The following is a 25,819-nucleotide window of genomic DNA, read 5'->3' on the forward strand; positions in this document are numbered from 1 at the left end:
TTTGCTCTGGCAGGAGCCGCCTTTCTGCCTTCCCACGCTGCCCAGAGGCCTGGAGAAGCTGGGACAGCGTGGAACGCTTGTCCTGCCCCTGGCCGGTTGGCACCTGAGTATGCAAATTAACCCACCATCTTTGTTGGGTTAATTTGCATACTTTTGATTGGCTGGTGGGCTTTGCGAAGGTACAATTTGCATCTTTCTCTTTTATTAGTATAGATATATTCAGTAAAGCAGATACCTGGTAATCAAGCTAAAATTGAGACACTCGTAATAATTTTGGTAGATCACAAGATGTAAAAAGTATAACAAAGCTAAAAAATTCAGCATTTACTACCTATAGTCACTTGATTGTTTTATAATCATACTAGAGGCCTAATGCATGAAATTCGTGCACTTGTGGGGAGGTCCCTCAGCTCAGCCTATGCCTTCTCACATTCCGGGAACCCTCAGGTTAGGCCCACTCTACGCAGGGAGCAGGCCTAATCCATCAGTCAGATATCCTTAGCACTGCCACGCTGCGCTCACCAGCCAAGAGCCTGGCTTCTGGTTAAGCAGTGCTCCCCCTGTGGGAGTACACTAACCATCAGGGGGAAGCTCATGCATTGAGTGTCTGCCCTCTAGTGGTTAGTGCAAGTCATAGTGACCAGTTGTTCTGCTATTTGATCTATTTGCATATTAGCCTTTTATTATATAGGATACTTATAGACTCCATAAAGGAGGGCTTTATTATATTACTAGAGGTCTGGTGCACTGATTCGACCTGGCCTGCAGTCATTCCCTAAGGGTTATACCCCACTGGTGCATGATGGAGGCCAGAGAGGGACCGCAGGAGGGCCCCAGGGTGTGTCCGGCCCATCTCACTCAGTCCTGATTGGCCAGACCCCAGATGCTAAACTACCAGTTGAAGCATCTGCCCCCTGGTGGTCAGTGCTCATCATAGCAACCGGTTGAACGAATGGTCAGATACTTAGCATATTAGGTTTTACTATATAGGATGTGCTAATGAGGTATTTAAGACTTTTAACTATTCCTTTGAATGCTTGCCATTATTCTAGGAAAATTGTAATGACTTTCGTTCATGCTCTGTATTTTAAATGTTTCTCAAGGCCAACCCCAGATGAATTAATGCAGGACAAGGTGTTCAGTGAAGTGTCACCTTTATACACCCCATTTACGAAACCTGTCAGTTTGTTTTCCTCTTCTCTGAGATGTGCTGATTTAACTCTGCCTGAGGATATCAGTCAGCTGTGTAAAGGTAATGATACATAAGACATAAGCAATAATATAAGCCTTGTTTTTAAAGTGAGTATCCATATCCTAGTTTTGAATGTATCAACAATATATATAATACATTAGTGAGACTTTATGGACACTTATCTTGAAATTAAGAGGTAACTCCAGGCATGTTTAACGTAGCATTTTATATAACTAACCTAACTTTTAATCCTTTCCATTCAAATTACTTTTGAGCAAGAACTTTAAGAATCAAGGAAAGGATGTGGCACTACACAAAAATTTATTATGCAAAACAAAGTCCCATTTTCATCTCAAATCTTAATACTACAATTGGGCCTTCTAATTCCCAATGGAATTTTTACTACATCTACATTTATATATTATACTATAGGCCTGGTGCACAGATTCATGCAACGGTGGGGTCCCTCCGCCTGGCCTGTGCTCTCTTGAAATCCGGGACCTCTTGTGAGATCTCAGATAGCCGGTTTTTATCCCGATCCCTACAGGCCTGATCCAGACAGAAGGGAGCCTGACCCCCCGCAGGCCCGATCCAGACAGGGAGGGGCCCAATCCTGTGCATTGAGCGTCTGTCCCCTGGTGGTCAGTACGCGTCATAACGACCAGTCGACAAGTTATTCGATTGTTTGGTCACTTAGGCTTTTATATATATAGATAATGTATTATAAATGATCTCTGAAAATTGTATTGTTGATAGAACATTCATACTATTATACTTAACATTTTAAGAGAATATCAGCTTTGTCTTTTTATCTCTGTGATAATTACACATCTCAGAATGTGTGCTTTGGTGACACTAGTAAGTTATTCTTACTAGTATACTGGAAGGTCATCATGAAATAAGTCATAGCAAGAAATAGTTACTAACCATCATTCAATTAAATATTTATTAAGTTCCTACTTTGTTTCATACACTGTACCTTCAAGTAACGTTAATGCCAAATGGTGAGTCAGACAGACATTTAGTCACATAATCATGATTACAAATGAAGGTTTATATGAACATAGCAGAATGGAAGCATAGCCTGCATGAGACATCAAGAAACACTTCTCCAAAGAAGCAGCAATTGACTCAAGACATGAAAGATACAGTAGTTTGTGTTGTTTGCCTACTCTATGTTTTTTTCTGCCCTTAATCCTTTTACATAGAATCTGATATCTTAGATATAACCGATATATCCATGAGCCAGAGGGTAAAATTCCACTTTTTCTCAGGAAACTACATGTACATTTCATATTCTGTGCATTTTATAGTATGTATATTTTTAAAGATATCTTACTATGCTTTTAAGTTTTTACTGTTTTAAAATGTCAGCTATTATTGTCTGTTGCCTTTTAATAAAAACAAAAAGTGAGATAACTGTGATTGTCTTTAATTTACCATTAATAGATGTAAGCAGTGATTACCTGGCAGAAAGATCAATTGAAGAAGTGTATTACCTTTGGTGTTTAGCTGGAGGTGACTTGGAGAAAGAGCTTGTGAACAAGGAAATTATTCGACCCAAACCACCTATCTGCACACTCCCCAAGTAAGAAAAGATAAATGGTGGAAATAAAAAAAAGTAGTAAGAAATTTTTAAAAACAATTTTGATAGCCATTCCAACTAAGTGTTTATCACAGCTATTGGAAGTTAGTAACTTTCTTTTTTCAATGAAGTACCATCAATATTTTTATTATTTTTAATAAATACATATATTTTTTTAAAACACCTGTGATCATGATGCCATAACAGCATCACGACCACAGGCCTTTATTTTTTTTTTTAATTGATTTTTTACAAGAGGAAGGGAGAAGGATAGAGAGTTAGAAACATCGATCAGAGAGAAACATTGATCAGCTGCCTCCTATACACCCCCTATCGGGGATGTTTGGACAACAAAGGTACATGCCCTTGACTGGAATTGAACCTGGGACCCTTCAGTCTGCAGGCCGATGCTCTATCCACTGAGCCAAACCAGATAGGGTGTATTGGTTGGGGGTTTTTTTTGTTTGTTTGTTTTTCACAAGTGATATGCTTATCCTCCATTTGAAGTTATTATTATGGAATACCTTGTAATAATTGGTGTTCAATAAATGAAAAAGATACCAGTCAGAAAGAACAGTAATATTCAAGAATTAATCAACTAACATGCTTATTATGAGAAACTATTTTCTATTACCAATTATAAATCGTACATGTAAAGGTACTTGCTTGCCTTAGAGATTATTAAGGTGCTAAATCAGTGTTGAGAAAAATCTTCACAACTGCACAAGATCCTGGACACCATTCTGTAAGTTAGACTGAATACAATCTAATAACGTAACAATCTACAAATAACAATACAACCCTGAGGGCCAAGGTTATTGCTGTTTCCTTGCTCTTAACATTTATTCATGTAGATAAGAATCTGAATCTCTTGAGTTTCCACCAATGCTCCATCTAACATTTTAATTTTAGATTTTTGGACTATATTTTGTCATTGTAGATTATTGTAGAAATCACCTGCTGATCATTTCTTTTCCTCACATGTTAAATTTTAGGTTAATTATTTGAATAGACTATTGATTCTCTACTTTTTTTCTCTCTTAAACTAATTTTAAATATTAACTTCAGTTATACTGCTCACATTGAATTGGGTAGAAATTAAGAAATAAAATAAGAGAAATTCTAAGAATAAGTATTTTAAAGGGTATATAAATTCTCCAAAGTAATTTTCTGATATTCTAAACAAATTTCATACACTTATTATTCGATATTCTTTCCCCTGTGAAATCATGATCATTATGTAAGGTTTTTCTTTTTTCTAACTTTATCATTCTTCACTTATATATACTTTATCAAGATCACATTTGAGTAGCAAAGTAATTTTCGTATTGAACCTAACTTAAGTAGTGTAAGTCACACTCTGATATTGCTAAAATGCTTTATTTTTATATACTATATTCATACTTACTCAACACATATTTTAAAATTAGTTGTTTAGAGAATTTTCAAATAGCAGTTGTATTTTTTTGTAAACCCATTAAATCTAAAATTTCTTTCATGAAAGGATTCATGATTTAGAATAAAATTTCTTTTGTACAAGAAACACTAAATTGGATTTTGTGTACCCATTAAAATAATAATTTTTTAAAATTTCTTCTAGTTTTCTCTTTGAAGATGGTGAAAGCTTTGGACAAGGTCGAGATAGAAGCTCACTATTGGATGATACTACTGTGACATTGTCACTATGCCAGCTAAGAAATGTAAGATTATTATTTTAGCAAATTTGCCTGAGATCTTTTTTTTTTTTTTTTTTTTTTTTTTTTAAAGAGAGTCTCTTTAGTGTATGAGGCCATGTACAGCGATATTGGAAATGCATCTGTACATCTTCAGCTTTAGTATATATATTGTCTCACTGCTTAAAAGGTGATTTTGTTTACCTTTTTACCATCATAAGAGTTCTCATTTCTCCACATATTTGGTAACACATAGTATCAAATTTTTAAAAATTATTGCTCCAAAAGAAGCAGAATGGTATTTTACTACAATACTAATGTTTAATTTCATGATTATAGTATAGATATGAGTTCTTTCATGTTTTTTGACTATTTGCTTACTTCTTCTATGTGTGACTGATTCATCTTTTGCCAATTTTTTTTTATTGAGTCATTTCTTACTGAGTTGAGGACTTTTAAAATGTATTCCAAATAGAGAGTCTTTGTTGGCTATATGTGGTGCAAATTTTTTTTAATCTCTGGCTTCTTTAAGTTTTTTAATAGTATCTTTTAATTAATTAGATTCTTTTATCAGTGTTTTATAGTTAACTATGTTTAATTGTTATAGTTTATTTACTGTTACTTATTTAAAGTTATACCAAAGTTATCAATATATTTTGTATAATGTTCTATATTTTCTTCTAAAAGATTTCAATAAAAATTTATTTGCAAAAACAAAAAATACAAAAATAAATAAAAACATTTTTCTATAAATACTAGAAAAAAATGTTAACATTGCTGATTTTTAAAGTAATTTGGAAACCAAAGAATAACTCTTACCTTACACTTTCTGTACAGATTTTTTTCCCCTTTTTTGCCTTTGATATGCTAAAATTTTAATTAATAAAAACAGCAGAAAATATATTTAAAAGTACTATTTATGATTTAAAGGATAGTAAAACTCAAACTTTAAAAATTATGTATTAATAATGCAGTGAAACTTGGGAAAATACTAGTTTTCTACTTAGAATTTTAATCTGTGAAAGAAATACCTAAGGATTTAAAGGCAAAATAGGATAAGTGCATATACGGCATGTCAAATTTTAAAGAGAAGCCACGCATAAAACCAGTGTTTGCCAGATTCTCAGTGTTGGATGAAAGATTTTTCTTTGGCTTTTAAAAATTCTGGCAATAATGCTAATGTGAGTGCATATGGACTCTAATCAATAGGAGGTCAGGGCCGGCTGCACACAGAGCTTGCACCTCTGTGTCAATCCCATAGGAGCAGGCACTCTGCCTTCGGGTTGGAAGTTGCACTGAAGAGCATTGCAGCAGGCAAGGTAGCGATAACATTAATCACCCTCTTAAGATGTGTCTCATTTTACTACCCTGTGGCCTGTTTTTGAAGAATACCTATCATCCTGCATGTTATGTTATTATTGGAGAAACATTATTAGAATGACTTTTAAAAAAGATAATTAAGAGAATTGAACTCATTAATATTGGAATCGTACATATTCAAAATATGTTGTGAAATTTTTTTGAATTTTATTTTATTAGTTTGTATTAATTACAAAGTAAAAATAAGTAAATTAAATTGAGTTTTAAATTAAGGGATTTATATTTTTTAAGTACTTTTAAAAATAACCTTCATGTATAATAATAAAAGCATAATATGCTAATTAAACCAGATGTCCTATCCTTCTGGACAATCTTCCAGATGAAGCCGGGCTGTGAGAGAAGCCGGTCCCGGGTGCCTGCCAGCAGCCGGAGGGAAGCCCGGGTCCCGGGTGCCAGAGGGAAGCCAGTGCCAGCAGCCAGGAGAAGGAAGGCCTACTCTTGCACAAATTTCATGCATCGGGCCTCTAGTATAATTCAAAACCATATTATCCATGTATTAAATTTTATACTAATTTCAGAAATCCTGAATTGTGTTTGGGAAATATCATAGTAGATATCTTTCACCAGAGACACCTGGAGTTAAAAATAATCAACATACAGAAACTATTCTTCAGAGCTCAACTTAATCACTAGGGGCATAATATATTTGTATATTTATGATAGGAATGGATTTTAAATTTTATACTTTTCAGAACTTCCCACAAATTCATAAATGTTATATTATGCTGCTTTTTAAGTGCAGTTCAGCGTTTCTGTCTCAGAAACTCAAACATAATATTTTCTCTTTTAATTCACAGAGATTAAAAGATGTTGGTGGAGAAGCATTTTACCCATTACTTGAAGATGAGTGAGTATATATTTGTCTTCTTTTACACTTAATATTCTTCACTGTTTATGTTAGATTGGTAACAAACATATATGTTCAATGAAGAGCATTTCCTAAATAAAACACTTAATATGGAGTTTTGTTTGTTTTAAATTTTGTACCTTTTGTTTCTCTTTTACAGCCAGTCTAATTTACCTCATTCCAATAGCAGCAATGAACTGTCTGCTGCTGCCACACTGCCTTTAATCATCCGGGAGAGGGACACCGAGTACCAGCTTAACAGGATCATTCTCTTCGACAGGCTGCTCAAGGTAGGGATTCTTATATGGAAAGTGTTCTAAGAGCCCATATACAATCCGTGTTTTTTATTTCATTTGTAATTATTAGGGAATCTTGATGTCATGAGAAAACTAATTTTTATAGCTCATCTTTTCTGATTAACATTTAATTACAAAGACGAAACCAGTTTGGCTCAGTGGATAGAGCGTTGGTCTGTGGACTGAAGAGTCCCGGGTTCGATTCTGGTCAAGGGCATGTACCTTGGTTGCCGGCACATCCCCAATGGGTGGGAGGGGTGCAAGAGGCAGCTGATCGATGATTCTCTCTCATTGATGTTTCTAACTCTCTGTTCCTCTCTCTTCCTCTTTGTAAAGAATCAATAAAATATATTTTAAAAAAAAAACACGTTTAATTACAAAAATGAAGCATGTTCATAGTAAAACTTAAAAGGAAAAACAAATGTAAAAAAGTAAAAATGATGTAGGATTATATGTAAAATCATATTAGATAATAGATTCATATCCATACTGTTTAAAGAACACTTAAAAATCTACAGGAAAAAGTACTAATATTGAAAGATAAAGAATATAATAGAAATACAGCTAGCCAGTAAATCTATTCAAAATATTTATCTTCACTAAAAATGGAAAAAATTTTATATATTTTTTTGATAACCAAATTAGTAAAGTGAACAAAGCATATTGAGATTGGACCTCTTATTCCTTTGGAATAAGTGTCAATTGAAACAGTGCATAAGGCAATTTGAAAGTATATATGAAGAGCCTTAAAAATGTCCATACCCTTTATCCTAATAATTCTTTTCTAGAACTCTCTCCTAAAGTACAAATTTATAAAGGGACAAATTTATATGCAAGGTTATAGAAGTAGCCATAATAATAACACATTTATTGAATACTTTCTATATGACCTGATATTTTACAAATATGCAAAATAATTTATATATATATATATATATATATATATATATGCATAAATTATTTAACCCATATGAAGCTGATAGTATTATTTACACATGACTCCTTGTTAATTTATATCACAAAATAGAAATAATTAAAAACAGTAGAATCAGCTCACCTCTTTGTTTGTATTATAGAAGATTTACAGAATATAGGGAACCATTCCACTGCCAACTTAATATCCTATATAATAAAAGCCTAATATTCTAAGTGTCCATTCGTCCATACAACCAATCAAAGCGTAAAACGCTACTGATATGCTAAGGGTCCTCAACCGCTCGCTATGACGTGCACTGACCACAAGAGAGCAGTCAACCGGTCGACCAGTCGCTATCATGTGCACTGGCCACCAGGGGGCAGACACTCTGACTGGTAGGTTAGCTTGCTGCTGGGGTTCGGCCCATCAGGACTGAACGAGATGGGCCAGACATGCCCTGGAGTCCTCCCGCGATCCCTCCCTGGCTGGCCAACCTGTGTCCCTCCCCAGCCCTGATCATGCACTGATGGGGTCCCTTAGCCTGTCCCTCTCTCAATCTGGGCTGAGGGACATCCCCACCCTCCAAGTGCACAAATTTTGTAAACCAGGCCTCTTAGTGTATTAATAATACCAAAGTAATAACACCAGAGATACTTTGAAATTTATTTAAGATCTCTTTCAACTTTATCACTGACCTATATTCAGGATTTTCTAGACTAAAATATGCTATTTGATAATTTGAAACATTTTTCATATCTTTCATCTGTAGGCTTATCCCTATAAAAAAAATCAAATCTGGAAAGAAGCAAGAGTTGACATTCCTCCACTGATGAGAGGTTTAACCTGGGCTGCTCTTCTGGGAGTTGAGGTAAGAAAGAAAAGAGAAAGTTAGAAGTTGGCTATAATAGTACTGAGGAAGAAGGAAGAAGTAGGAAAGTACTTTCCAAATACATATTTTTCAAATAGGAAGTTATGTAGTAAAATATCAATATAAGCATTAAGAATATTTGGAAATTTTAAGTGAAAGGACTAAAGAAAAAGAATAGATTAACAACATTTCATTGAAGATTTGTTAGATTTATATTTTTTAATATTTCATTTAATGGAGCTCATAGAAATTATCTTGATTATTAATTTTTAAATCAGATTATTTTAAGACTATATATACCAGTTATATGCATATTATCCTGCCTATAAAGTATGTTTATTTAGGAATAGGCTTGCGTATTTATAAATGGCTCTAAGTTTGGAGAAATCCTCCATCAATTTGTACCTTATAAAAAGTCATTAACAGCCGTAGGTGGTTTGGCTCAGTGTATAGAGCGTCAGCTTACAGACTAGAGGGTCCCTGATTTGATTCCAGTCAAAGGTAAATGCTTAGGTTGCAAGCTCGATCCCCAGTAGGGGACATGCAAGAGGCAGCCGATCAATGATTCTCTCTCATCATTGATGTTTCTATCTCTATCTCCCTCTCCCTTCCTCTCTGAAATAAATAAAAATATATGTATTTTAAACATAATTTAGTACTTTTTTGGCACATCTATCCCACAAGAACTATGTTGCCAAGACAAACTACTTTGTCTTGTATAAAACCTAATCTGTTGGCAGTGAGGAAAGGAGAAGTGTGACAAAACTATTACAGTGACTTACAGTACTAACAGAGAACTCTGGTAACAGCAGTCATGATAAGGGGCCCCATTCTTGCCCCATTTTTTTTTTTGTTGTTGTTTTTTTCCCCAGACAATTTCTTTGTCATCCTGCCTTCAGATATTGTCTTATCAATGTCTTATGAATAGCCAATCATGCACTTTTTTCCTGAATTCCCTCAGCTATTTTTAATTCTTTTCAACTCCCTGTTAAAAGAACTTTATTTATTTATTCCTGATTCTTTTCATGAGATTCTACAAACATCTTTGAGTTTGAGTGGTTGCTTTACAAGAATGCCTATTGTTCCATATAATACATTAATAGGTAGAATTGTAGAGCCATATAAAGGTAAAGTTCAAGAGGACTTTTGAGGTCAGGTTATCCATCTGTCATTAAATAGGCGTACCATAGTAGTTGATGTACCAGCAAGTAATGTCATAATTTTTGAACCCCAAATTAGAGGTTCTTTCTACACCATTGCAGTAAACCTAAGTTTAAAAAATTGTTCCATTGTTGGTCCTATTGAACATGACTAAATTTGAAATGGTTTATTCAGTTATTTCTTCTATACCAGTATAATTAAAAAGTGTAAATGATCCATTTAATCCCTTAGTGATTCCATACCTATGTGATGTTCTACTCTTAAATTTATTTCAAACTTCTACTTCCTGTGCTGAACTGGCATTCCTTTCAACAGGTCCATTTTATTTGCTTTTATTACCAACTTTAACAGGAAAATTTCTTGTGGGATGGCCTCCTGTGCTTCCTTCCCCCCCAAAATTGAGGATGTTTGAAGTAACAATGAGTAGAGAGTAACAAGGCTGTATTGTGCTGTGGAGGCTAGGGTGTGTGACTAAGTGTGTTCATTTGCTACTTGACTCATCCAACACTTTCGTCTTTTGGAACAAAATGGCAAGTTGTCCAGATTTTCATCACAGATTACCAAAACTGTAGAGAATTTTTCCAAGAGGTATACTTTGGTTTTTAATGTTCCCATCTATAATTGGGTGGGTTTTCAAAGATAGATGTTTATAAAAAGTATATTTATATACATTAATAATTTATCAAGGATATGATAAATTAATATTATTCTCTTTTTATTTTTTTCAGGGGGCCATTCATGCCAAGTATGATGCAATTGATAAAGATACTCCAATTCCTACAGATAGACAAGTATGATTTAGATTTTCTTAAACAATCTAAGATAATTTTGCCAAATCTTTAAATTATAGAAAGGCAAGAGGGAATTTTCTTCTTTTCATTATGCTCAGCAGCCATCATATTCATATGCTGTTTGAGTAAGCATAATTTTTCTATCAGAAGTTAGAATTAGAACTATCCCTAAAAGGACTATAGACCAAGTGATTTTTCTTAGTAATTGCACTCTTTTATCTGTAGAATTTGCCCTTTATTTAGACAATGTTGTAAAGGAAGATTTTTTTGGATACGTACTTTTTCAAAAGAAATGGTCTGTTTTTCTTAAGTGCACAACCTTTATATTGTTTCCAGAGTGTTAACATAAAATTCAAATACTTTAGATGCCAGGATTATGCAATTGATCTATTATGAAATTTATAATAAAAAAATTTTCTTTACCTTGGGGTTTATTGGAAATCACAGTCTCATCTTACTGTTTTTGCTATTTTACAGATTGAAGTGGATATTCCTCGTTGCCATCAGTATGATGAACTGTTATCATCACCAGAAGGTCATGCAAAATTTAGGCGTGTATTAAAAGCCTGGGTAGTATCCCATCCTGATCTTGTATATTGGCAAGGTAACTTTTTCCCCCAATTATTAAGACTCTTTTTGAAGTATAGGGAGCATATTGCATGACTGACAGTTTTAAAAATTAAAATAATCAAAACATCCTTGGCTTTGAGAAAAGTCAATACTAAAGCTATGATTCATTTATTGAAAGGTTTATGTGAGAACTTTTTAAAAAAACGTTGCCTAAATGCCAAGTAGAGATCATTTAAAGGCCTGATATTTAGTGAGACAGTTTGCCATCATGTTAATTAGGAAAGTAGAAAGAATATTTTGTGTGATTGTAATCTTTGTGGATACATTGTCTCAGTGTATATGAAAAAAATCAAATAATTTTATAGCATGAATAATTTGGGGCTAGTTGATATTTTACCATTTATTTACTTACAATTTATGCTTAACCTATTTATTGGAAATTAGGAAATAGGATACCAAATAAACTATTTTGTTATCTCTTTAAAAAAACATCTTTAATGTTCAATATCCTTGATTCTTACCATTCTCATTATTATTTTTTATGGTCATTGATAAATTCATGCATGAGAAATCTGTTTTACCCAGTCTTATATTTGAATTTATTGTAATGGACAGTGTTGTTATTTTATTTAACATTTAAATTCTCTATTTCTAGCCGAACTTAAAATTAAGATATTTTTCTAAGCTCTGTCCATTTTAGAGGAGTTCTGTGTCTTCCGAACAATTATAGATAGATTTATGTAGTCTGTCAATGTGACAGCATATGAACAGCATTAGTATCAATAAAAGGAATATGTCACATATTTATATTTCACTGCACAATTTTTAAAGGGTCTTTTTTCGTGATACCAGAAAAACATATAAGACAAATCTCCTCTAAGATGAGGAAATATGCCTGGAGATGTTAAGTCATTGCCAAGAACACACAGGGTCAGAAATGGGACTATTTACCAAGCCTTCTATCATCTTTACATTTTGCTATTAATATATTTCTTTCTTAAATTCATAATAATATTGATAATAATAAAATCTGATTTTTATTGGGCACATACTATGTGCTAGTCATTATCGGTTACTCCCCACAGTAACTCACATAGATAATATATTTCTTGATGAATAGTACTTATAATGTTTAATCTATAAAGAGGTAATGCAGAGAACTGAATAAGGAATATATCTACAGTTCTACTTAATTGTGTTTATTTGAATTCTTTTCTTCAACCCCTCCCCATCAGGTCTTGACTCACTTTGTGCTCCATTTCTATATTTAAATTTCAATAATGAAGGTAAGCTTATTTATCAAATAAATAATTGTGGTGCATATTATTCTAAAATACTTTTTTCAAACAATGAAAGGTTTTTGTTTTTATTGTAAGGATCTTGTTTGCTTTCTAGGAGATAGTATAAATATCTGTGAGATAATTTGTTGTATAATTTTAGAGGATGTGAAGAATTTATTATTGGAGAGTTTCTGTTGTGACCGGGCAGTGACTAGAGATTTAGAAAGACTCTGACTACTTATTCTTAAAAAATTAATCTACTTTGGCAACCATTTTTATAAACATAAGAGAAAATTTTGACTTCTTTAGAGATTAGGTTTAGCCTATATATATTTCCTAAACAGTTTATAAAGGAATTCATATTAATCTTATATCTCCAAAGTCTATTATTTCAACCACTACCTTCTTACTGAAAACTTTTCTCATTCTCCCTCTTAAACCCAGCACTTTGTATTTCAGAAAAGTATTTGTGTATGTTTTGTGTTATAGTTACTTATTACTATTATAGTAATCCTTTTTTTGGTTAGCAGCTTTTTAAAAAAAAATTATTAGTGATTGATTTTAGAGGGTCAGACAGACATCAATTTCTTGTTCCACTTATTTATGCATTTATTGATTACTTCCTGTACGTTCCCAGACTGGGGATGGAACCCACAACCTTGGCATATGGGATGACACTGCAACTAACTGAGCTGTCCAACCAGGGCAGCAGCACCTTTGTTTAATGATTGAATTTTTTTTCTGTTTTTTTATTCCCCAGTTATAATGCCTTTATTATAGTAGATTTTTTAGTAAATATTTGTTATACTTAATGGACTCACATCTGTAATGATATCATCACATATAGAACGTATTTACCATATATATAATATATAACTTTCTAGAAGCTTCATTCTCGAAATCTTTGTTTTTTCAAATTTTATTTCATGTCAAATTTTGCATAGGTTACTGGAAATAAGTAGAGATAGCATAATCCAAGAGAACTAGAATTTTGTAATTTTAATTGGTTTAAAAATGCACTATTCTGTGACATTTCTCATTATCTAGACTACAAGTTTGCTATGTTTAGTTATCTGTAATGATATCATCACATATAGAACGTATTTACCATATATATAATATATAACTTTCTAGAAGCTTCATTCTCGAAATCTTTGTTTTTTCAAATTTTATTTCATGTCAAATTTTGCATAGGTTACTGGAAATAAGTAGAGATAGCATAATCCAAGAGAACTAGAATTTTGTAATTTTAATTGGTTTAAAAATGCACTATTCTGTGACATTTCTCATTATCTAGACTACAAGTTTGCTATGTTTAGTTAGGCATAGGCCATTATTACACATATTGCTCTAAGAATAATAATGTTCTGATAATAAAGGTTTTTATTATTGTGGGATAATAATAGTTTGAAATTGAAAAGTTACTAGGTGGTTATCTTTTGTTGTCCAAATTATTTTCTGTTTTAAAGAGCAAATGTTTTTTTTTTCCTTAGATTTTGTGTTTTCATCAATTATTAGCATAAACTTATTTAATAGTAGTTAAATAATTTGTTGTATGCATTTGCCTTATTCTTTCTTAGCCTTGGCATATGCGTGTATGTCTGCTTTTATTCCCAAATACCTGTATAACTTCTTCTTGAAAGACAACTCACATGTAATACAAGGTAAGCATTAAATGTCTTTTCTTCTTTTTAAGGGAATATACTATGTCCTGTAACCAATACTCTGTTAAATGTATGATTTTGACACAATAAAATAGGTTGATAATGCCCACTAAAAGCAGTGAAGAGATCTTAACTTTAGTCTTTATTCCAAGCTCAATTAGGGTTGTTTTTTTCCCCAATGACTGTTCAATATCTGATCTCAGTTCAGTTCAAATTTAGGCATGCTAGTTAAAGAAAATAAAAGTCTTGCTATTTTTCTCTCTTACAATTAAAACTCCCCATAAAAATTTTCACCATGGACCAAGCTTATTATAAATTAGTAAAAAGTTAAAACAGTATTTAATTATGTAAATAAAGAGAATATTAAAGACACTTCTCATTCATCTCATTCCCCATGCTTGCAGGTCCAAAATATTCTTCTCCTGTCTTCTACTTTCTTAAAATACACACCTTTCTTCAGAGTTCAAGTCATAGAGTAACCCACTGTACATTCTTACTTGACTATGCTCGCTAGCCACAGTCAAACTTTTAATATAATTCTTTGAACTCCTTTTTGGTACAATGTAACCAAAGTTAATAATAAATGCTTTTGAATCAGGCAACTTTGTTTCAGATGTAAATTGGGTTATTATTTTGTAATCTTGAACAAATAACGTATGTTTGCTATGTATAATTTTCCTAATATCTAAAATAAAGGTTCTTGTAAAGGTAAAACATAAAATATGTCAATGCATGGTACATAGAAACTTTCGATAACACTAATGACTTTTATTTTGTTTTTACTATTGCTACTATTATTTTACTGCTATTGTTATTAAAATTATTTTGCTAATATTATTATCATGATATATGTCATGTCTTATCTTTAAATAAGAATCTAAATGTTTTAAGGGCAGAAAATTTTCGTATACTTTTGTATTTCCTTTGGGACTGACTACAAAACTGGTCACATAGTTTTCCCATTTACTAATTGTATGCTACTTTTCAGATACTGCCGTCATTTAAACTTTTTATTTATAATGTATGTCATCAATTCAACTACATTTCAACACTTGAAACTATTGCTTTGTTTTATTTATATTTATATAATTATGGTTTGATATAATTCACTTAGTTTGAATATATGAAGCAGCAAATACAGGCTATGAGTGCAATTCAACATTCTCAATAAGTGGGATCTCAGAAATATTTTCACTTATTTAGCATGAGTATAAAGTTAGAGTATCAGAAATAAATACAATGAGAAAATAACTAGAAAGGCAGTGAAAATGGAAATGTAAATTAAATAAAGAGGCTAAAAATAAAAGGAAGAAAATATGGATAAATAGTGCAGCACATAAAAACATTTTCTAGCATCATTTACCTTGAGTATAGAGAAAAATAATTTAAATTTTTTTTTATTTTTATATTTTATTGATTTTCTTACAGAGAGGAAAGGAGAGAGAGAGAGAGCTAGAAAGGTCGATGAGAGAGAAACATCGACCAGCTGCCTCTTGCACATCCCCTACCGGGGATGTGCCCACACCAATGTACATGCCCTTGACCGGAATTGAACCTGGGACCTTTCAGTCCGCAGACCAACGCTCTACCCCTGAGCCAAACCGGTTTCGGCAATAACTTAAATTTTTATAAAATATTGTTTGTGTTTATAAGCACACCAACTCATGTTCAGTGTTCTGTATCTACAATGTAGTTAGGTACTACATAAATTGGTATAATGACCCAGCATCTCTCTGTTAATTTTGAAATGCAAATTCTATTGATTTATATTTGTATTTAGAAATGTTTTGAAATGGATATGCCTAGTACCTTGCATGTTCTTAAAATGTGGACTTGTATAAAGTTGGGATTAATTTAAGGATGTTTTTTAGAGAGCAACAAGATTTTGCTTTGATTTTTTTTATAATTAGAGATAATGTATATTTTGGGGGAAGGAAGTTGTGGTTTTTTTGTAGGTTAGTTCAGGAGTCATGCAGTGTTATCTTCTAAGAATTTATGAAGTGATGTACTTTAAGAGCATGGCTTATATCTTACTAATAGGTACGCATTCCACATTTATTCATACTTGCCTTATTATGCTTATCAGTGATATTTATTTTGCAATGGACGATGTACTCTGAAAGATTCCAGCCATTCCTGTCTAAAGAAGCTTCAATAAAGGCCCAAGTTCTTGTAGGGTTTCTCTTGTAGACTGGGGACCCCATGGTCAATTGGTATCACCACAAGCCTGGCAGCTAGAGATCTTATCAAATCCCCCATAAGACTATGAGTGAGGAAGCACAAAGGAGCACCAGAAACCTGGGGTGCACTGGCCAAATGAGAACTGAGGGTTCATGGCCTCGTTCAGTTCCTTCCTGCCCAAGGTAGCATAGTTGGTTATGATTGGACACCAGTAGGCTATTGCATGAAGTCTACCCTGCAGCACTCTGTGTTCACATGATACGCTTTTATTGTATTCACTACCTCCTGCTTTTGCCATCCCAGAATACTCTTGAGTGAAATGTCAGTGTAACTATTGTACGATATTAGAGATTTTTGCAATAAATTATTTATGCTGGTAGGAAAAAAAAAAAAAAAGAGTAGATTTAAAGCACCTTGGATGATACCAGAGGCAATATGCAATGTAAATAATTTGTCAAATAGTGACTGAAGACAAACTGAAAGCACTAATGGTAAAAAGTAATCACATTAGTAGTTGTGCAACAAAAAAGGTGATTCTTTAATCATCAGTTAAATGTAAGTCAGCAATAGAATGCTGTTATTTTTAAAGTTAATGTGAACTTGTAATATTAGCTGAACTTTCTCATATAAAAGCCTGGAAATAATATTTTTTCAAATTTGTCAGGCCCCTATTAAAGCATAGTGCCTAGCTGGATTTCTATACTTTAAGAGAGATGAAGCCATTTGGAGAACCTTCAAAAACCAATTAAAACAGAACTAATAAAATGAATTATTTATAGTATTTATTAGATGGCTGGATAATATCTGGATGACCAGTTTTCAAGGGTCATATGAGATAGTTTCCATTACAGTAATTATTATTATTTTGGCTCTGTATAGATACCTATTTTAAAATACAGAAATTGCCTTAGCCAGTTTGGCTCAGTGGCTAGAGTGTTGGCCTGTAGACTGAAGGACCCCAAGTTGGATTCTGGTCAAGGACACATGTCCTGTTGCTGGCTCAATCCCCAGTAGGAGGCGTGCAGGAGGCAGCTTATTAATGATTCTTTCTTATCACTGATGTTTCTATCTTTGCTCTCCCTTCCTCTCTAAAATTAATAAAATATATCTTAAAAAATAAATAAATAATAAAATACAGAAATGGGTCGGCAGCTAAGTAATTGCGGATTTTTTAAAGAAAATCAAAGACAATTTTTTCATGGAACTAAATAACTTTATTCTGTAATGTATTGCCCATTTTGATCAATGACCTTTTGCCATCTTTCAGGCAGCATCATAATCCCACGTTCAAAAAACTTCTGGTTTTTATTAGCAAAAAACTGAATCAGGTACGATTTGACATCATCATCATTATTGAAATTTTTACCATTCAAGGAGTTTTGTAAAGATCGAAACAAAAAGTAATCAGATGGTGCAAGGTCAGGACTATATGGTGGATGTGGCAAAACATCCCAACCAAGCTCCATTAATTTTTGCCGAGTGACCAAAGATGTGTGTGGCCTTGCATTGTCATGATGGAATACAACACCTTTTCGATTTGTCAATTCGGGCCGCTTTTCTTCAACTGCATTGTTTAATTTCGTTAGTTGTTCAATGTAGACATCAGAATTGATCGTTCGGTTGGGTGGTAAGAGTTCAAAGTAGACAATTCCTTTGTAATCCCACCAAACTGATAACAAAACCTTCTTTTGATGAATATCAGCTTTTGATGTTGTTTGAGTTGGTTCACCTGGCCTGCTCCACGATCTTTTCCGCTTGATATTGTTGTAAACAACCCATTTTTCATCGCCAGTTATCAGTCGTTTTAAAAATGGATCATTTTCATTACGTTTCTTTAGCAAATCGCAGCTGCTAATGCGTTGCGTTAACTGTGATTCTTTAATTTCGTGAGGAACCCATGTATCGAGTTTGTGAACATAGCCAAGTTGTTTTAAGTGATTTTCAATGCATGTATGTGATACATGAAGCTTCTCTGCAATCTCACGTGTTGTACTGTGACAGTCCGAATTGATTATTGCTTTGATTAGGGCATCATCAACTTCAACTGGACGACCAGAGAGTTTTTCATCTTTGAGTGAAAAATCACCAGAACAAAATTTGGCAAACCAATTTTGACACTGCCGTTCTTTTAAGGCTTCGTCACCATAAACAGCACATAACTTTTTATGAGCTTGCGATGCGTTTTTCCCTTTGAGGAAATAAAAAAGCAAAATATGACGAAAATGTTCCTTTTGATTTTCCATTTTTTAACGAACGCCAAACGAAAACTACAAAACAGATCAAAAAACTTTTTTTACTGATTAACAGCTGAATAGCCAACTATCAAATAACAAAATGTGTTTTACATTTGTACTACGTCTGCAAACCTAAAAATTCAACTGAAGCCATATATGTGAGAAACCCGCAATTTCTTAGTTGCCGACCCAATATTTACCTTTGAAAGGTTTAATTTTTCCTGTAATTGTTTCACATTGCAGATCAATGTGTTTATTATCTAATTATAATGAATTTTCAACCAAAAAAAGTTTTCACACTTTTTTAACTACAGATTTTGTTAGTATATTGTTAAAAGGCTTATTATGCAAATAAGACAAGATCTTATTTAATATATGAAATGCAAAAGACACCATATTGTACACCATATGAATTTGGAGAGACTGATCAGAAAGGCCAAAAAAACTTTTTTAAATTTGATTCATTAATCAGTGATGTACTTTAAAAGTTCAATATTATGATAAAAGACCTCTTTATAATTATTAAGTATTAATACTTTTATCAGTTATAATTTGTATAAATTTGTGTTAAAATCTTGAATTGGTAGTTAATTTTGAAACTTTTTACAGCCAATAAATGTTCTCTAACATTATGAAAAATTTAGCATATATATTTTCCAAAAAAATAATAGACATAGTATTTTAAATCATTTGTTCAGTTTTTTATATTGACTCTGTATATTGACTCTGTCTCTCTCTGTGTGTGTATATATACAGATATATATATAATATTACATAAGAAAAAGCATAGTTTCAGTGACTTTAATCTTTTAATAAATAATTGCCCTGTACTAACTCTGTGCCAGGCACTGCTTAAGGAATTGAGGTTCTTAAGGTAAATAATATTTAATCCTTTCCCAAGAGATTTCATAGCACAATATGGGAAATAAATGTGAAAATAATTAATTTTAAGTAATGAGATAAGTGTACATATTATTGTATTAGAACAGAGGAAGAGGAGATGTTATTTTGATTTTTTTATCTTTTTTTTTTTTTTTGGTCCCAAAGACTGGAAAGTTTTATAAAAGAGAGGATACTTATAGTGAATTTGAAATTTGAGTAGGAATTTGGTGAAAAGGGAGAAGGACATTCTTTATAAAAAGAACAAGGAAGAACATTGCAATAAAAACATGAAAATGAGCCAATAGTCAAATCTGATACATGGAGTTGGAAAGAGAGGGATGGAGAGCAAAAGAAGGAGCTGAAACCGTACACTGATTATTGGTTACTAAAGTTTATGGAAGAATAGTGGTTTATTTTCCTGCAAAGTGTCTATTTTAGGCTTGAGGTTAGAAATATTCGAATCTCATTTTATTGGTTTCCCTCTTTGTCCTTCCCCACCATTTTGTTTTATGGTGTTTTAAGGTTTAAACTTTAAAGTAGCATTGATTTTGTTTGACATAAACATCACATGTACCCTTTTCTCCCACAACTTTTGGAAAGTTTGCATGTCATATGAAACTGATTAATGTCTGATTGTAGAATTGCATATTTATTTAGGCATCTCTACAGAAATCAAAAGTTTCTGTATTCAGTAACAACTTTAAATATTTTATTTAAAGTTTTTCATATAATATATACGATTTGCATATTTATAGGACCATAGAATGCTTTGCATCTTTTGATGAGAGAAAATTTATTTATTCAAGATATCCCGGGTTTTCTGTTGTTGTTGTTGTGTTAACCATAGTGTTATTTACTGTTTACCTGCAGACATTTTTAAGAAGATAATAAATTTAGTTACTTCTGCCCTAAATTAATATTCATCATTCTAAGCACTATCAAGTTTTCCCCTGCATGTTGCTTTTGAGTTGATGAAATAGCAACACACAGTACTTTAAAATTTAATGTACTAATTTAACAACTCAGAGTTTTGGCCTCTGTTACCTAACATTACTAAAATTATTCTAAGTTATAGAGCCTTAGAGTGGATGTAAAAGATGGTACTTGAAAGAGATTGTAGTTTTAGAGATATTGAATGTAGTTTTAGAGATATTGAAAAATAGGCTTATAACTTGCAGGACACACGTACTTTCTGCCATTGAAGAAAGAAAAATCAGCTTTAGGCAAGTGAATAAAGAGGCAGACATTTAGCTATTAGTATTGGGAATAAATCCTTTGTGGAAAACCCAACTATACTTTAATGTCATTTTGCACTTAAGAAAGGAGCAACCTAGAAAACTATTCTATAAAACTTTTACGCTGTTCTTTGAAGTCATTATACTAGGTTTTGTTCCCAAAAACAATAATAGGGATTTTGGCAAAACATTAAACATATTCTTGTACTGTTTATAAAACCAAGGCATATTCACATTTGGAGCATTGTAAGATGTGGTGGCTATAAGTCAGAAAAGCAAAGATGGAGGGAGATACTATATAAAGTCAGGACAGAAAAGATGGAGGGGGATACCATATAAACCTGGGAAAGAAAATTGGGTGAATATTTCTCTAATCTTTTGTTTCCCTGCATGTCTTTTTAAATCCTTTGAAGGCAAGGGCAGTATCTTTTTCTTTGTGATGTTCCATTAGTCCCACCCATAGCTGGGATGACTATAAACCTAAACTGTTACATTTTTTAGAGTTAAAAGGGGCACTGAGTATACTAGTCACTGAGTCTACGCGTGACAATTGAGACTTTCCCAGGTAAACGAGGATGTGCGGTCACACTACATTCAGCAAGTCTATGAGGAAAAAGGAAGAAAGAGGAGGAAAGAGGACAGATGTCAAAGTCCAAAGTCTAGTGGTCAAATGTGAAATTAAAACTTCTTTCTCATCAAACAATAACAAAGAGAGAGGAGAAATATGCAACTTTATTATAAAGGTTATGTATTTGGAAAAGCAGTGAAGTATATATTTACAGTTTAATGCACATCTTTGTCATTAATTAATTAATGATCTGATATTGGGGATATTAGGAAATAGTAGTGAATACATTGAGTGTTCAGCCTTGACATTTTCAAGAATGTCTTGCATCATGTGTCTTATCACCTCTTTGAAGCAAGACATTTTTCTGAATATAACAAGCCATGCTATAAATGATCTAAAGCCTGCCCCAAGCAACCAAAATTTATAACTGATGTTTACATGCAACTTATTTTTATATATTAAATAATATATTACATATAATAATGTAAAATAAATATATACATGTACTTGTTTGTATATATTATTTATATCACAAGTATATTATAGACACATATATAAATACAACCATCAATGTTTGGCAGGACATAAGTACAGTGTTTTCATGATAAATTAGGTTTCTTCATTAAATCTTCAATTAGCCATGTAATGCCACATAGTACTTACCTCTATCAAGCTCAAAAAAGAATGGTATTTAGTAAATTAGATTAGTTATGGAAAATTGCCTCATCTGTGCTTTTTAAAAGATTACTAATTATATGGTTTCATCAACATGCAGTTGAGTTCTTATGATGGTTGATGTTGCATACCTCTGGGTTTTGTGTAAATTAGGACTAAAAATATACCATCACTAATTTGAAGGAGAAAAAAAGTAGTTAAAGAACATTTAAATCCCAGTTTCCTGGGACCTTGGTAGCTGTCCTGGGTCTTTAATCTGGAACTCTTGAACCTGATTCAATTGTACTATTTTTTTCTCCTAAAGGAAAAGATGAGACAATAGATAGAGAAAAGAATTTTGTTGCAGTAAAATAAACATTCAATCATGAAAAAGTATTAATCCAAAGTATTAACCCATTTTTTATTTAGTGCCCATGGGTAAAACTTCACATTAGATATAGAATTTAGCTTTATTGTGGTATTGAATACAGTACTTACTCATCTTTTCTCTTTGGTTTTGGTGCTTCTCTTTGTAAAACATGTGACAGTGCTTGTCTATCTGTCTACATATATCTATATATCTATATCTATATGTCTATATCTATATCTATATATGGATATATAAAAAAGATAATATGCAAATTACCCAGGATGCCGTAACAGTCACGACTGGCTCAGGAGGAGGCCTTTCATGCAGATGACTGGGATGGGACTGCATGCTGTCCCCACACAGCGGAAACACAACACAGGGGGGCCCACCCCCGCTGGGAGACAGCACACCAGCAGTCCTGCCTCTGCACATGAGTTGCAGAGGAAACACCTTTTATTACTGCTCATTGGCTAAGCTCCTTATATGCCACTGGCAGTGTTCTTAGAAACTTGGGTAATAAGAATCCAAGAAGGTGATCTAGCATTTTTCCACATCACTTCTGGAGGAAAAAACAAAGGTCCACTGCTGGAGAGGCTAAGAAATGTCATTTCCTGCCCTAGTTGGTTTGGCTCAATGGATAGAACGTAGGCCTGCGGACCACAGGGTCCGGGTTCAGTTCTGATCAAGGGCATGTACCTAGGTTGCAGGCTCCTCCCTGGCCGGGGCTCAGGTCAGGGATCATGCAGGAGGCAACCAATCAAAATATCCCTCTCACATGGATGTTTCTCTCTGTCTTCCCCTCTCTCTTCCACGCTCTCTAAAAATCAATATAAAAATAGCCTCAGGTAAGGATAAAAAAAAAAAAGAAAGAAATGTCATATCCTATGAAAGAGACATCTTGAAAATGCCTAAAGAAAGTTGTCATTTTTTTCACGGTGAAGGGACTGGAATCCGTGTTGATGAAAACACCTTGGCAGCTGCAGTGGCTGGCAGTGGCAGCAGCAGAAGGGTGATGGGGGTGGCATCTTCTCCTGATCAGCTGGTCGCTTCCCGCAGAGGGAGGCCAGACTGCAGCTTAGGCCATCAGTAGGACATCCCCTCAGGGCTCCCGGACTGTGAGAGAGGGCAGGCTGGGCTGAGGGGACCCCCTCCCCCCGCAGGTTGGGCTGAGGAACCCCGCCCCCCCCCCCCCAGTGCATGAATTTTGTGCCCCAGGCCTCTAGTAAGTAAATAATCCTACATAATAAAGAGCTAATATGAAAATGGTTATCACTCCATCACACCTTAGCGTCTTAGACATTCAATACTGGGTAAAGAGGAATAGGGACCAGCTAGGTACAAATGAGCTCGCAAGAGAGAAATGGAGACCAGCCAGGCTGTGGCTCTGGAGAGAGACAAGCTGCCCACCCCACAGTCCTGGGCACCAGTGCCTGGGGCTGCGGCCCGGAAGAGAGACAAGCCACACACCTCGTGGTCCCTGTAGTCCCAGGTGACAACAGCTGCACCTGTAACTGTGGCCCAGAAGAGAGACAAGCTGCCCACCCCCAGGTCCTGGGCGCCAGTGCCTGCGACTGTGGCCTGGAGAAGCTGCCCGCCTACAGTCCCCTGTGTTTGCAGCTGGCCCAGTGAAGCCGACCTGGGTCCTGGGTTCCTGCGGCTGGCCAGAGGGAGGGAAGCCCGGGTCCCAGGTGCCTGCAATGGCTGGAGGCAGGAATTCTGGGTCCCAGGTGTGGGGCAAGACAGAGGCAGTTAGGGCTGATCAAGCCATCAGTGGAGTAGTTAGGGGAGATCATGTAGGAAGAGGTGGTTAGGGACCATCAGGCAGGCAGGCAGGTGAGCAGTTAGGAGCCAGTGGTCCTAAATTGCGAGAGGCAGTCAGATATCCCCAGAGGGGTCCCAGATTGGAGAGGGTGCAGACCTGGCTGAGTGACTCCCTTTCCCATACATGAATTTCATGCATCAAGCCTCTAGTTATAAAAATAATTAGAAGCAAAATTTTAATTGTGGAAAATAGAGGAAGGCTACTTGTACTAACAGATTGTCAACAATTTACACTAGTTCTTGAAACTTAAAAGTAAAGAACTTTAAAAACTAAAAAGAGAATAGTAGATATTATATTAAGAGGTTATTTTTACCAAATAATTGGTTTGAAAACGGATTTATAACTTTATTGAAAGAAGGAGTTGAGGTTATTAATTAAGAAGAATCTTTCATTGGATTACAGTCATTTTTTGAAATATATTTTACTTGTGTTTTGTTTTTAATATGTACAAAATGATTCTTACTTCCCCTTGAGTAGATTGTTACAAGTATATTGTTTAGATTAGTACATAGTGAGTAAATTGGAATGATAGTAAATTGTTGAAAAAATGTAAAAAATAAGAAAGTATTGCTTACAGTGTAACTGAACCCTATGAATTAGTATAGGATTAGAATCAACACTTACTTGTCTATTGTATTCCTATTTTCTTATTAGCATGATGTTAATTCTTATTTCTAAATATGCCAAATGTAGAATCTCAGGTGGACATAAATTAGAACTGGAACAAATGCCTATATCTGTATATATAAGCAAATTTGAGGCATAATTATTCTATTTGGAACTGCTTATTTTTCTGTTACACCTTCCAAACATAAAAGAAATTCAATTTAACATTACTAAGCTAAATGTATTTGTAAATATTAATAGGAAGACATCATTCATCATGTGTATAATTTGTGATCTCTGAAGGTGAGCTATATCATAGTTTGTTGATACATTTGTTTGGTGATTAACAGTAACTGATTAAAGTGGTAACAAAACAAAATTATCTATTAAAGTATGTTTTATTCATGGAGATATTTATGTTCATTCAAAATATAAATAAACTGTAATGTATATAAATTTGATGCTTTATTTGAGGTACTGGTTGAAAATGATTGCCTTAAATATGATTGTCATTTCAGAGTATTTGACTGTATTCTCTCAGATGATTGCATTCCATGATCCAGAGCTGAGTAATCATCTCAATGAGATTGGATTTATTCCAGATGTAAGTACCTGGTGCATTATTAACATCAAGTCAAGATAAAACAGAAATCGGAAGCATGAAAGAGAAATGGGCAGCATGAAAGAGTGCTGTTTTTAAAGTTTTTGTTGTCATTAGAAGTCCAATCTGAACAAGTTCCTGCTACTAATTACAGTCTTTTGTTATAAAGTCTGTGTGGTTACCTTCCAGGAACTTGAGATCTCTATCTCAAAAGGAATTTTTGAGGTTTTCAAAAACCTATGATACTGTACTCTAACTTCCACTTAAAAGAGGCTTGACTCCCTGTCACATACTACAAGTGAGTAATGGCTAAGCCATACCATTGCTACCCTTTGCAAGTCAACTCTGACTTTCAGCTTAATATGAACTATAGAGAGGTTAATGAACTAAGACAAAATCTGGCAAAGCTCCCAAGGTAACATATCAAGCAAAACACAGAAGCT

General features: G+C 33.8%; 1 protein-coding gene and 1 long non-coding RNA gene across 4 annotated transcripts in view; both read left to right on the forward strand.

Moving 5' to 3' along the window:
- LOC311617055 overlaps positions 1-25,819 on the forward strand; it is a 316,342-nt gene that overhangs the window by 198,149 nt on the left and 92,374 nt on the right. The gene's annotated exons all lie outside the window — the stretch shown is intronic.
- Positions 1-25,819, forward strand: part of TBCK (TBC1 domain containing kinase) — a 146,794-nt gene that overhangs the window by 61,214 nt on the left and 59,761 nt on the right. For all 3 annotated transcript variants that reach the window (XM_084872273.1, XM_084872272.1, XM_084872274.1), the window contains 11 exons: positions 1,104-1,252; positions 2,642-2,780; positions 4,378-4,477; positions 6,628-6,677; positions 6,838-6,967; positions 8,659-8,757; positions 10,647-10,709; positions 11,187-11,313; positions 12,515-12,565; positions 14,140-14,223; positions 25,294-25,379. In XM_084872273.1, the coding sequence (XP_084728399.1) occupies positions 1,104-1,252; positions 2,642-2,780; positions 4,378-4,477; positions 6,628-6,677; positions 6,838-6,967; positions 8,659-8,757; positions 10,647-10,709; positions 11,187-11,313; positions 12,515-12,565; positions 14,140-14,223; positions 25,294-25,379 (1,078 nt within the window). The remainder of the gene's footprint in view (positions 1-1,103; positions 1,253-2,641; positions 2,781-4,377; positions 4,478-6,627; positions 6,678-6,837; positions 6,968-8,658; positions 8,758-10,646; positions 10,710-11,186; positions 11,314-12,514; positions 12,566-14,139; positions 14,224-25,293; positions 25,380-25,819) is intronic.

Source organism: Pipistrellus hanaki, assembly GCF_964339955.1.
Source record: "Pipistrellus hanaki genome assembly, chromosome: 1".
In the NCBI taxonomy this organism is placed as follows: domain Eukaryota; kingdom Metazoa; phylum Chordata; class Mammalia; order Chiroptera; family Vespertilionidae; genus Pipistrellus; species Pipistrellus hanaki.